We start from the raw sequence: 15,099 nt of genomic DNA, 5'->3' as shown, positions 1-15,099 counted from the left end.
TATAATAAGCGCAATTAATTTTGCGCGCTTTCTATATCGTAAACGTATTATACGTAACTGCAGTGACCTTATATTATATTATATTATATACTGCAGTTGTAGGTAAAGTCACGGAAATTGCGACGTTCGAAAGATATAACAACGAGTATGTATAGTCGTGTAGGAGCCACGCGCAGTTTAGAATACTGCACGAGTGAAAAACTTAACTTTCCCGAACCAGCTAAACATAATATTCGAACGAACGCTGTGTTGTTTTCATTTTGTTGTCTCCGCATATCATTAAGGTAGGTAGAAAAAAAAACAGGATTTCACAAATAATATGTCATTCTGTGGTTTTTTAAGTTGCTACAGACCTACGAGAATGCCTCATTATAATTATATTATTACTGCAACCGTAAAATAATTGAAACACATGTCATTAACATCGAGTGGACAAAATGGGAAGTGTTTGTCAAATTTTAATAATGCCTCTTTCCGCACATACGCGTGCACCGACAACATTATGCGTATTTCGTATATTTACTGGGTGATTTGTTAAACAGTTAACTGCACTATGTTTTCTGAAAAAATATGTTAACTATATTAATTATGTTTTTGAAATATGTTTTTTACACAAGTAGAAGTCGTTATAAAACTACTTTATATTTTTTTCAAAATTATCAGAAAAACCTAGTAACGGTTATTTCGTCATTCAAAAAATTAAATACTTCATAAAACATATTTTTTCAAAAACTTCGTCATGTAAATTAATCTTCGAATTTTATGAAAAATATACCATATAATATATTATAGGTACCTACTTATAGTACTCAATCATCAACGTGAATACTTTTCGAGACTGTAGTTTACTTTTAAAAGAATCACCCGGTGCCTATGTATTATTTGTATTTACATTTCACGTTCATTTGCATACCGTCGTGTCTACTGCAGTCGCCGTCGCCGCCGTTTTGCTGTTACTTCAGCGGCGACATCGTCGGTCCAGTCTACCGTTGGCGGACTGCGACCAACACGTACATTTCCCACGTTACATACCTACACATCCGTGTTCACACACGGACGTCGGACACACACACACATGTACTAAACAACGACCAACAGCATCCGGTCCCCGCGCGGAAACCCGACATTATAAATGCCCCGAAAAGAATTACAAAAAAATAAAAACAATATAGTAATAATAATAATAGTAATAACATAACGACGTAGGTAACGTTTTTCAGTGCGCGCCCTGCCGCCGACGAGGACGCGGTCGGTATGCTCATAAGGTACATCCGCTAGACAACCATATACGTATACGCGTGTACGTAATAGTCGTACCAATATTATGAGACCGTGATGATGAGGGGGAGGGTGAGTAATGATACAGCGGTGGTCCGATAGCTTGGCGCCACGGGCCGTGATGGATATACAAAAAAAATAGTTACCGCAGTGGTTAAATGCGTTTCGTTCTCTCACCGTTTCCGAAACTATATTATGTACGGCGCGCGATGACGGCAGACCACTCGTAATTCATGTAATATATCTGTGTGTATAAAAAACGAAGTCCTAACTAGCTGATTCACGATCAACGCACAGCCGAAACTGTCCAACCGATCCGTTTGAAGTTTTTACTATCTATTGGCGCACATACGCGCTTTTGTAAAATTCGTATTTTAAAGAGGGGCTCGTGTGTGTATTATTTGTTATTTGACAAAAGACGAATACTTTTGACCAAGTTAATTCATTTTTTTTATCCGTTGATTTAAGTTACTAATAAATGATACACTCGTAATGCCTATGTTTGGTAATTTTTAACCTAACTTATTATTTTCTTAATTAACTGAGCTAGTTAAAAATACAATTATTAACTCGCTCGTCTTAATAACGTATACATACGACGTGTAACTGCTGTAACGTAGAGTGCTGCGGGTATGCAGTCAGGTTTTAAACTTAACGCGATGACAAATATCATATTTTAATTTGGACGACGAATTGCGCTATAAAAAACATACTGAATTTTTTTGTTTTCGTCTATGGACCGGCGATATTTTGCAGGCACTCGTGTCGTTATTTACTAATATATTATTATTATTATTATTATTATTATTATTATAACTGTACGAATTAAATCGTCTGCGCCGGACAATAAACAGACAACGCGGCGCGCACGTCAGACACATTTATATTATCACGCCCGCCTGCCTGCCTACGACGTTTTAATTGAAACCGGAGCACGCCCACCTGTTGCAGTACGTGCGCGCGTACATTCGGGGGTCGTCTTTGTCGGTGTGTTCACACGCCGCTCGCGATTATTCTTACCGTCGTCCGGAGAGGATAAGTTTTGCTCGTCTCGTACGACGTCCGTGTTATACTTATATTATAAAGCTAATAACGCGAATAACTGTATTGTAGACGCGTAAATTGCGATCGGGCGCAGTGTTATGCGTCTATTAATAATAACAGACTGCAGCGAAGAGACAACGCCGATATAGACTACGCCGAAATCTCTGTTTATGTACGAAGTACTCGGTGCACGCTTAACCAGACCACCCGCTGTGCTGTATTATGACGTGATGGTTATATTTGTAAGAATTGGTGTATTTTCAAAGATTGCAAATAATAATATAAAAAAAAAATAATAATAACACTGAATAAGAACTGAGAAATTAACGCATTAAAAAAAAAAAACCAAGAAATATGCTCGCGAAAATAGGTTTGCGTCAATCATTATTCATTTCAAACACGTGAAATCATGAAAATAAAATAAATTCGCAAATATGTTGTTGGCTTGAATAATATTACGAAATTTGTATTGATAATACCAACCAATGATAATAAAATAAAATAGATTTAGGTTTTTTTCCAGGGATACTTTGATAGATTTTTTATTCATGCATAATTAACTGTCAGTAATATTTTTTGAAAATAATTCGAATACGTATTCCGAATACAAAATAAAAGTATTCGTAACAAGACTGAACCTCCAAATGAATTAATAATCCTCCGGGTCGTGGAATCGTGGACTTAGCAAATCATACCCGGTGCGCATGTGCTCAGTATAACCCAGTGCGACGCTCTTTATTTATACGGACCGTAGTGCAGTGTGCATAGATTATCGGATAGCAGTAAAGCGCGTTTACCTTGGACGGAAGCGTCGGCGGCGGCGGCAGCGGCGGCGTCTTGGTCGACCCGTACGATGAGCGACGGTCGGTTCATAGAGCCGGGCGGTGGTGGTTGGAGCGGGAACAGCCTGTGGTGGTCGGCCGCGGCGGTGTGCGGCCACGGCGGGAACGGAACTATATAGTGCGGCGTGGGCTCGACGAGCACCTCGTGCACGTTGGGCACGTACTGCTCGCCCGGCCAGTCGAACGTGAACGTGGACGGTTGGTGATGGTGGTGATGATGGTGGTGGTGTTGGTGTAGCGTGTCGGCGGTGGGCACCTCATCGCAGCCCCCCGGGTGGTGTTGATGGTTGTGGTGTTGCTGTGGTGCGCCCGACGACGTGTGGTACGAGCCACCGCTACCGGGCGTGGGGGGCGTCGGCTGTCCGCAGTAACTGCCACCGCCGCTGCTGCCGAGCATGTCCACGTCGGGCACCTTTTGCAGGGCGCCGGTCCCGGAACAGCAGTCCGACCACGGTGGACTGGGATTCCACGTTTCCATCATCAGGTCGCCGGGGTCCATGGCCGCCTTGACCAGCGCCCGAGACCGGCCCAGCGACGTGGCCGACGGCAGGGACGACGAGAGAGCGGCCGCCACCGCGGTAGCGCACCCGCCGCCGGAATCGCCGCCGCCCATCGAAGGCGGCGACGGCGACGGGTCGGACACCATCGAGTGGCCGCCGTCCTCGACCTTCAACGGCGGCGTCTGCTCGGGCGAATGTATGGAATAGTCAACGGGTTCGGGTTCCAACCTGTGCCGTTTCGACGCCACCGCAGTGGTCGTTGTCGCCGCAGCCGTGGTCACCGCCGCCGTCCCGGTCGACGTTGCGGCCGCCGCGGCGTACCGGAAGTATCCGTCGGGTAACTGGTGGAAGTGCACCGGTTGTTGCTGCTGGTGGTGCTGCTGGTGTTGCTGTTGGTGTTGCTGTTGATGGTGCTGTTGGTGGTGCTGGTGGTCCGCCGACGGGTAAGCACCGTCCTGCTGGTGCGGCGACTGTTGGTGGTGATAAGCGTACACGGGTGCCGCCGTTGGCGGGGGCACGCCCGTCTGCACCTGTGCCGGCCCGGTGGACGGCACTCGCGGCGACGTCTGCGCTTCGAACTGCATACCGTACTGAAGTTTGCTCTGCACCATGTAATAATGGTACAGCCAACTGTTGGCCCGCATCACGGCCGCCTCTTGGTCCCTGTACCAAAACGCATAATGTTGTTGTTATTATTATTATATGGACACGTGAAAGAAGTGACAGAGTATGTCAGTTACATTCTAAAATATCGATTACTCCGTTCCCGTGATTAAACAACCGTAGATGGCTTGTCTTTGGCTCGTTGGCCGACAGGAATCACGATGGCAACCTAATTTTTGTATTAATATCTGGTGATGTGTAGATTCCCCTACCATTCTTTCAGAGTACCTCTTCGCATAAATCATACTGTTCTTATTCTTTATTCATTTCTATACGAACTATATGGTTTAAATGAACTTGCAGTGCGCTGTTTTTACTATTTTTATCTAATTAAATTACAATTTTTAAATTGTTTTCCCCGTTGTTAAGTCGAAGTTTGATTTTAGAATAATATGCTGTGATCGAAAGCAATGCTCGTGTGCGATTAAAATACGTTTTATGAATATCCACTATATAGGCTAGTTGTTTATTGAACCTTTTTTTTTTAATTTCTTGTATAAAACCATTTCAATACAAAAATAAATTAGTTTCGCAGTCAGTTTAAATTTACGGCTGTTGCAAAATTGGCAAGACAATTTTAATAATCTAAGTTACGCCAAAAATTATATCCATAGTTGTACAGGAAAAAAATTTAATTTAATTTAAAAAAAAAATGATAGTCATTCAGATAATATGATTTACTTCAGTTATATAATTTTTTCATAATAGTATTTAATCGCGATTATATACTTTTCGTTTGCAAATCCAATTTATGCAGCTGTTTGATTAATACACTAGTATAGCTACGTACTTTTATCGCGTGGGAGATGAATTGATTCTTGCGTAAATTTATGTGTACCTGTGCATAAAATATAATAGAGGTGATACAAATAAAAAGCTAGAGCGCGCGTATGTATAAGCAGTAAATTTCTTGAAATGATAGCGGTCGGTATTACGTCAAACCACGGGTCGGCACGATTGACTGCGTACAATTTATACGTTATACAATATTTTGACATACCTACGTCGAAGAAATAAAGTATAAATGCCGTGTATCTACATAGTATATGGTATTATTATGAAATAAATTATTATTAGTCTATTATATACAATATTCAAAAAAGAAAAAAAACTTATTTTATATCGTTGTTTTTAATTTGTTATTATAATTTTAGTCATATTTGCAATTAAATGGGACGAGATTATTGAAACACTATAGAATGTAGAAAAAACTATATATTTTGACTTTCACTTTGAATTTTTCAAACGTTTCTTGATGTGGTTTATTTTGTAAATACTACTTTTGGACCAGTGTAGTTAATAATTTTGAAATGTTTTCAAATCTTCATCTATTATCATTATCATGCTCTTGCATGAGTATAATTTATGCGTCATCTATATAGTGTATATTATATAGCATACTAACTGATACTGTACACTGCACAGTGCACTTCAATAGAGATAGAATCGCGGAGCTGGACACCAGTATAATATAAACTATTATATGTATTATACAGCGGTCTGTGATAAATTTGCATTTCACAGGTTACGGGCGGGAACGCGCATCTTTATATATAAAAATTGTATAATATATACATCGCGGCGGGCGGCGAACGTTGTGCTGATTTTTTTCTTTGCTCGGTTTGCCGCAACAGACAACCGGGTGAATTAACATAATTAAATGCTCATTGAATCGCAATATTTTAATAATAATCTCAGCGGTCGAGTAATTATAAGCTCGACATTTTCCGGTTGAGCTAGGTCAGATAATTGGACGAGATGAATCATTTCACTTATACGCGTTCATATCATATATATATATATATATGAAATATACAGTAGTACGTTAAACATCGATATCTCGAATTGAAAGGAGACTAAAAATTTTTATCTTGTCAAAGTTCCGACTTATTAAGATTTGAAAAACGATTTAAAAATCGTTATAAATTATACGTAGTTATAGATAATCTTGTATAAAGTAATTAAATGCATGTATATATTTACGCAATATTTATAAAAGAAATAATAAAAAATAATAAATTCTATTCATAATAGAATTAATAAAATAAAATTGTGAACGTAATTATATTTTTATTCTACAAATGATATTCTTATGGGTTAAATATTAAAACAACATCGTGTGTACGAAAATATTATTATTTAAGTAAGTTATCTAACGAGCTATTGTGGAAAATATTTTTTTATGTTTCTTACCATTTTGATTTATTTTATCCATAATTAAAACCATTATATTGATAAAAATCCAATAATTAGAAAGTACGTTTTGTCCGAACGTTTTACAATGAAATATGTTCAAAATAACTAAACTAAAATAATATTGTGAAAATACAAAAATCCTATAGGGGATTTATAATATAGTACCTAGAGTTGTCGAAATTTTAAAAATCGTGATGATATTATTTTTGTTTTCCCATTTTTGTGTTAGAATTGCGTTTCAATTCACTGCGTTGAATCGTGTTGGCCGAAAATTGATATAAGAGGTTTATATTGATGATTTCAATGTAATAAAATTTATTAATCATAACTAATATGCATTTAAATTAAACTTATGCGACTAAACTCATCGTAATAATATGACTGAAGTTCGTTGAACAGTGCATTATTATGATTTATGACAAAATGTTAATTATATTAATTATATTCAAACATTTTACTGCATACATAGTACCTATATAGGTAGGTATATCAGAGCAATAGAGTTGGAGTTATTATTACGAATACTTGAAAAAATTTGTAGGTAGGTATGCATAGGCATATGCTTATTATATAGCGCTGAAAATAATTAATATAATTGCACGCTACGCACATATTATACCTTATGTTATGAAATACGTGCGCGCGTGGCGTAGGTACGTTATGATATTATTATTATCCCTATAGGTGTTTTGTCCGCCACCGCGAGATTGACAGTTTTACCGAAAACTAAAAAAATCTCGCACGGGGCGGCGGCCATGCAACACGCCCGTGACTATATAATTAAACGCGCGCACATCACATACCTCACGTCTTGTATACTTATACATTATATACATAATATGTGTAATATGTGTTTATAACGCGATCTGCTGTAACCCGCGAGCGGTGCGCGCGGTGTTTTGAACGTCGAAATTTTGATATTTGTTTCGTAATGTTCAAAATCATACACCACATTGGTCCCCACCCGTATAAATAATAATAATCCCGATTATTTCAGGTTTGTGTGATTTTTTGTTTTCTCTCTCGCGGTCGACATCATAATAGTTCCGAAACCAGCGAGCGTCGTCGTCGTTGCGAGCGTTATCATATACCTGGGTGGTATATCACCGGGAGAAGAATAATACTATGTATTATGATGGTGTATCTATAATATTATTATACAGATATATTGTTCACTGTGATGCACGTCTCGCCTTTCTACTATGTACTGTAAATCGTAATAAAATGTTTATTTTGCGAATAAATTCAAATTTACAAACGTTCTCTCACCTTAAGATTAATCGAGTTTGCGGACTACAAAACTTGCATTTTTTGAGCGCTGCTTGGTACACTACATTGAGGGTACCGGCAAAACAGCACGAGCATCGAATACGCATCGAATATTAATAATATTAAATAAACGTGTATGTTGTCTAGGTAGTGCAATACTTTTGACTTCCATTTTCCCTTTGAGTAAAAATATAATTATCATCATAATAAATGTGATCTCCCCGGTCGATTCGTCGATTTCGCGGTGGTATATTATATATTACGAACTTCGACCATACAGTGTAATATGTATTATATTATTGTTATTACATTTTTTTTCCACAATATTTTTCCCAGTTAACTATTATATTGTACATATTATTATGAATTATGATCATTGGTCGTCACGACCGTGGACGATTTCAGGAGTTTCTTTAATTGCACGTTTCTACGTTTTTGTTTTGCGTCTTTTTGTCTTTCGAATATTGCGATCCGACGTCGCACAGGATATACCTATAGATATTTATGTTGAAATGGAAATACGTAATTTTGACGGCGACAGCGGCTATTATAATACTCGAATATAGGACATGGAGTACAATTACCGAATAGTGTAGGAGTCGGACGTGGTGGAACTATAGGTAGATCTGAAAAACTCTCGCTAAAAAATGATTGTCATATTTTTCGATTTGCGGTAAAATATGACGAGCGTTTTATACCTTATAGTCTGCACAGACGTATATACAAGAGTATACGGGATATAGATTTACATAGTTTGCAGGCGTGGAAAACAATTTTTTCGGTTGTTATATGACCAAAATCTCGAAATAATATATTTAAAAAAAATAATCAATACAGTCGGTATTTACGATATGATAATGTGACAAGAATCGTGAAATTATATGTTTTTCAACTAGAACATCTTCATAAAAACTTTACTTTTCAACTTAAAAAAGGTAGAAAATTGAGAACCACTCTGCTGTACATTAAGTGACGAGTGGGTAACTGTAACGTGTGTATTATATTTGAAACCAACGATATATAATTAACGATATATATATATATACATAAATATAACGATTCTATAAGTAGAGAGTAGAGATGGATCTATTGCCTACATTATTCAGTATATATATTTTGTGCAATACAATAAACTATAATTTAAAAAAGAATTTGGTAACCTTTATATTTTGATATGTATTGGTTCTTATTTTTAAATATTGATTAATGTATAAATTCACCTCGAATAGAAGCGTTATAAAATTATTTATTTATCCAATTATAGTATCAAAATAATATGCATATTTAATATTATTAAACATAAATAATAATTTATTTTATATTAAAATCTTAATTAAATATTAGCTGAATACAAGTAATCGAAAATATATGCGTAGTAATTACGACAATAAATAAATATTTTAATATAAACAATTTTAACTACGTACTGCAATACTTATCAGATGTACATAAATTAAATTTGAGGTGTTTTAAATGTATGTTTAGAAACCTAGAAGTAACGACTTTGGGACGTCCGGTTCTTCGCGAAGGATTATCACCGCGCGCTGAGCAAATTCCGATCGACGGGATTCGGCACCCGTCCGTGACATTTTGTCGATAAAATATTTTTAAAAAAATATTGTAATATTTATGATATACCGATATGCATTACGCGAATTTATTATACACTATGACACCTATACTTATATAGACTGTACGGTATTGTACAAGTCATTACCGGATAGACGGCTTCCCATTATGGGATCGTGGCGATATTGAAAACATATAAATACATAATATATAAGATAATATGTGCGCAACTATTATTATAATATAGAAACGGATAATTACAAAGTTTGCCGAGGCGCGAACGCGTTGCGAATAACGGACGCGCGATGGGCGGTGGGGAGGTGCTCGTCGGGTTGTTTAACAGATCGGAATCGATTGTTTTCCAATATAAATTATATCGATTCCTCCGCCTTCTCCCGTTCACCGCCCGCCGAAGTCGTCGTACACCTATCTGACCTCTGCTGTAGCCGCAAAGTCGATGACGCCCTCTTCGCGTTCAGCGAGTGTTATAATAATAATATAGTTAGTGTGTATTATGCATGGGATAACCTATGGGATGATCATGTACAATATATTATACGCGAGATTGCATGTGTTCATCGCCATTTCAATGTGAATCTTAATATATAATGCAGGGTGATTCACCAAGCAATTACTCCCGCCCCACCATCAATTTTATTCCCTTGATGATGCAAGTTTTGTTCAAATGTCGATTGTTGGAATGATTTTTAAATTATAAAGTTCAATGATGGTATCTTCAAATTATACTTATGGATTTTTTATACCATTAAAATAGTTTTCTAAAATGGTGATACAAAACCCTTATATTTTTATTGTAAGTTTTAAAGCATTAAAGCAGATGGATATTTTTAAAAATCCGATTTCCTATTAATCGAAATAATTTGAATAAGTAATTTAGAGTTACTCATTTAACTTTGTGTACTGATAATAATGTGGTTGGAAGATGGCTATATATACTCGTTTTAAAATTATAGTTATTATTTATTAGTGATTGATCAATATTTATTAAATCTAAATAAGGTGGTTACCATTTTAATAATGAAGTCTATATCACATACGAACACTCAATTAAGTTAAAACTGATATAAAAAAAAAAAAAAATGTATTTGAAAATAAATGTTACGGACTATGCGTACACATTTTTAAATTTTTCCAAACATGATAATTTGAATAAATGTAATACTAAAGATTAAAAGAAAGAAGAATACGGTTAGTGAATCATTCTGTTTATATGTACATTACACTTATCGCACATCAGTAATAAAGATTTCTAAAAATGGGGAAAAGTACAATAAAAAACCTTAGACAAATTACATTTTTAACAACTTTTTATTTATTGTTACAGACAACTTAGCCTTAAACCTTTTAATCTAAAACTTCTAGTAGATATTTTTTTTTATAAAAACTGATTTATTTATTTTTCTATACTGTCATCGTATTTAGCAAAAATACGGTTAGCTGGACATGGCACTTTTAATCCCTGGCTACGTCATTGACGCGTATAATATGTAGTAATAATAAAACGAAAATAGTGAGATATTTAAACGGGCCATGACGATGGACTTCAAATGACGACGACTAAACGCACGATAAAATCGCGCGAAAATAGCTGTTGTTAATGATATGTATATTATATGATTATAATACCTACTATAATAATAATTTGCCGAACTGCAGTAATCGGTGTGCGAGAGAGAGGTTGCTGGCAATTATAAATTCCTCCTGCTGCATAGTCATATATATATATATATATATATATAGATACACTCAATATCACAATATCATAATACGTACACGTAATATATAAATATATATATATATATATACTGTCACGCAATTAACCAAGATCGGGTGAGTAAACGTATGGTGGGATACGGGGGAGGGGTGGGTTGAGTGGTCGACCGCAATACAGTCTTGACGTGATGGTAGGAGAAGAGGAGGCCGCGGTGCGTGTGGGAACTACGGGTCGGGGCACGCGCGTTCGTTTTATTATTTTTTCGTTATTATGTTTTTTTTTTTTTCTATGTTTCACATAGTGCTATTATAATAGTTGTAATAAGTCGCCGCCATCGCAGTGCGCTCGCGTTTTTATCGGGTTCGCATCGGAGCGAGCAGGCGCGCAAGCTCGCGTGTGAATTATTGCCGCGGCACGTTATAATATCATTATGATCCACGAAACGAGGGAATCGGTGAATCGCTCGACTTGAGATGTGAAACGTATATCAAATACATATATGTATAATATGTACGCGTATTTACTACAATATATGTATTATAAATATACATTATTTTGGAAGGGAAATAAAATAATATTGGAAAAATTTCACGATTTTAATACATTTTTTGAAAAATTTAACTTGAACGCCGATAAAAAAATAATAGCACAATATTTGTCTATAACCAATTTAATTTAAAGTCGTAATCATGATTGACAGTTTACCAAATTGATAAATGTCAATATGAAAATCAAAATATTTAAAATACAATTAAAATTAAATTATATTAATAATCGTACATTATTTCATCAAGGTGCAGGCCATTTGGAACTATTTTAAAAGTAAGAGGTGCAACTGCACACCCTGATTCCCTCCCCAAATGACGCCCCTGGTAACATTACCGGTGTTTCAGATTTTCGTCGACGACCATGCGACATTTTTCTGCTTAAACCGTCACGTTTCCACGACAACGGCGCGGCGACTTCGGTCCACACTTGTCCTTCCGCATATAATATACCATTTGCACATAATAATAATTTATTTCGGCCAAGGTGTATTATAAAAGTTATTAGCTTATTTTATATAACAGAACAATAAATTTGGCCCTATAATGCCTAATATTATAATAACACATAATACTATATCACGTTTCGTTTCCGTAAAACGCCCGAGTACATTATATTTATACACGGTGTACCCATACGTATTATAATAATATCATCATTATGTCCTAGTTGCACATTATAATATTAGTCCGTCGTAGAATTTCGTGTCGCAAAACCATAACACACGTTCGCCGTCGCAACATAATATTATTCCGCGTATTATACATTTGTATGTTATACGTTTATACTACGCGATTATTACTGCGACCACCCGAATAACATCGTCATGCGTAGGTATCCATTATAACATAATATTATGTATCATATTATAGTGTGTCCAGGCATGATCCTCGCGAATTTTCCACTCGTTCTCACGATTTTGATATCGTTGTAACTCGCATACAAATATATTATAGGTATATTATCCCTATACAACACCGCCAAGACGTTTGTTTTTTCCTCGTACATTTTTGAGACATACATGCGGTACACGATGTACCTATATCCTACGAACCGTTAGTTTTCCCTGCTCGTGTTTTAGACCAATGCATCAATTTTCCCACGAACGATACAAAGGGCAATAATGATATACATACTATTGACCCGGTATAGGTGTACAAAAGTATATTGGAGGTATTGTAGGTATATACATTGGTAATAATTAATAATATTCTATTAAGGCTAGATGGGTTTTGTGATTGACAAGTTATTATAATTATTCATAGTTTTTTAGTCAATTTGTTTAATAACTTGAGTTTATTCATTATCATTTATTAACAATCAAAAAAGAAAACGTAAATTTTTTCCATTATATCATATGAAGTCGATATTCAATTATGTCTTTTGGAGTAATATCAGTACTAAAGTATATTATGTCCAGATATATATACCAGCCTGGTATTACCAGGCATATACTCTGCAGTTTTATTCATAAACCATGTCTCACCGCTGGTGTATAATATTATAATATGATGTAGTAATATATCTACTGTATTGAGTTTTTCCAATTTTCGTTTTCATTAAACACGTTACATTTTATGACGTTGCACTCCGTACAGTGTACACACTTGTACACATACACACACACACACACACACACACACTTATAAAAGGTTTCCGTACACGGATTCTGGTGTAAGTGATACGCATAGTAAGACTATACGCCTATGTCACGAGACATAATACAGTCTGTATATTATTTATGTACATAATATAATAATATATGCCCATATATGCGAGTGTGCGTTATAGTTTTCCATGCGGTTGGTTATCATTCGCAGCGTTCCATTTGATCGTATCGGTTTATATAATATTAAAAGCTGTTAAACGTGTCGTCTCTTATTCTGGTGCAAGTACGAGTAGGTACCTATATTTATACGGTATAAACGTATACGAACGGCTTTTAGATCATTAAATTTCGCAATATTTTATATACTCCACATAAGTCGCTACGAATATCGTTTATATCTACGGTATAATATTATATTTAATACATGCGTGTATTATATTGAATATTAACGTGTTTTCATTCGACTGGTACGATCATGAGTCATGCGGCTCGTGAGTATTATTATAATAATAATATATTTATAATTGATATCAGTTCATCAGTTATCTAATTATAATTTTATATCAATACATTTTTTATAACTTTTTATTATTTCAACCATATATTACACAATTACACTAAAGAAAAAAATCGGTTAAATACTAAACGGATTTAATTACGTTTTATATTACTTATTATAATTTATAATATTAATATGCGTCTATTTATTCTCTTTAAAGAGATATTTATTTTATTATTATTATTGCCACACGAAATAATTACAAATTATATGTTATAATATATCTTATTTAGTTTTGATCGTAAAATGCGTTTTTAATTAAATGTAGGTACTTTCTATTTCTCTAAATACAATTTTGCATTAAAATATCGAGAACTAGCTACTTTGATTTAAACCGAGATTTATTAAAAGCATTATATTTTAATTATGTTATTGCAAATATTTAATGATCGTACCTACTATACTAATTGAAAATTGCTGTTTTTATTTTCAAGAAATTCTAAGTGCCAAAACATGTTTTTCAAAAATGATATAATTCTTTTTCGTAACAATTTTACCCAAGTTTCTGAACTATATTAACATATTTTTACTCGACATTTGTGATTTAGTGATGTTTATTTTTATACTTATTTTTACATTAAAATAAATACAAGTATTAACGTTTTATATTTATCAGAGATATCTAAATAGATATACTCGTACATTTGATATTATTGTTTATACATTAAGAAATAATTGTGTTTACATAATAATCAGCAACATATTAGACTTAATTGCAATATTATAATAAAATAATACCATTTATTCATCCATGAAAATCAAAATATTTATTGAACTATATACCTACAATATTTAATATATTTAATATAAAATATCTATGGTATTTATTTTTAAATATATGTTTTTATTTGATCGATAAGTCGAGATTAAACGAACTGAGCCAATCCTATTTTCACAAACAACAAGTCGTCAATATAAATCCTCTTGGTGATTTGACATTAATAATACGAACACGTGATAAGTATAGTGACTCTAATAAATCCATATAATAATATGTGGTTATGGTCTTCTGGACATTAAATCGTTACTTTTATTTATGTATAAAACAAACTTGATCAGAATAAATAAAAAGTTAAGAACGATAAATCGTGGTAAAACTACGTGTAGTAGTAAAGATATCTAAATATTTTTACATAGGTATGTGTGTAATAATTTGTCAAAAATTATTAGAACCATAAAAAATCGTCGATCGATAAATGTCGAGTAATATGAATTAAAACCTCTTTTAATCTATGTAATCAAAATTAATATCATATTTATCGAAACGCCATCTGTGACTGCGGTAGCGG

General features: G+C 34.7%; 1 protein-coding gene across 2 annotated transcripts in view; it reads right to left on the bottom strand.

Moving 5' to 3' along the window:
- LOC113558248 overlaps window positions 1-15,099 on the bottom strand; it is a 120,057-nt gene that overhangs the window by 7,015 nt on the left and 97,943 nt on the right. For both annotated transcript variants that reach the window (XR_003405611.1, XM_026963729.1), the window contains exon 9: window positions 3,120-4,327. Coding sequence is in view for 1 of the 2 variants with exons in the window: in XM_026963729.1 (XP_026819530.1) it covers window positions 3,120-4,327 (1,208 nt within the window). In the remaining variant the exon portion in view is untranslated. The remainder of the gene's footprint in view (window positions 1-3,119; window positions 4,328-15,099) is intronic.

This window comes from Rhopalosiphum maidis, chromosome 1 (assembly GCF_003676215.2).
Source record: "Rhopalosiphum maidis isolate BTI-1 chromosome 1, ASM367621v3, whole genome shotgun sequence".
Taxonomy (NCBI): domain Eukaryota; kingdom Metazoa; phylum Arthropoda; class Insecta; order Hemiptera; family Aphididae; genus Rhopalosiphum; species Rhopalosiphum maidis.
Note: the sequence above shows the minus strand (reverse complement) of the source record. Positions and strands in the feature narration are given on the sequence as shown.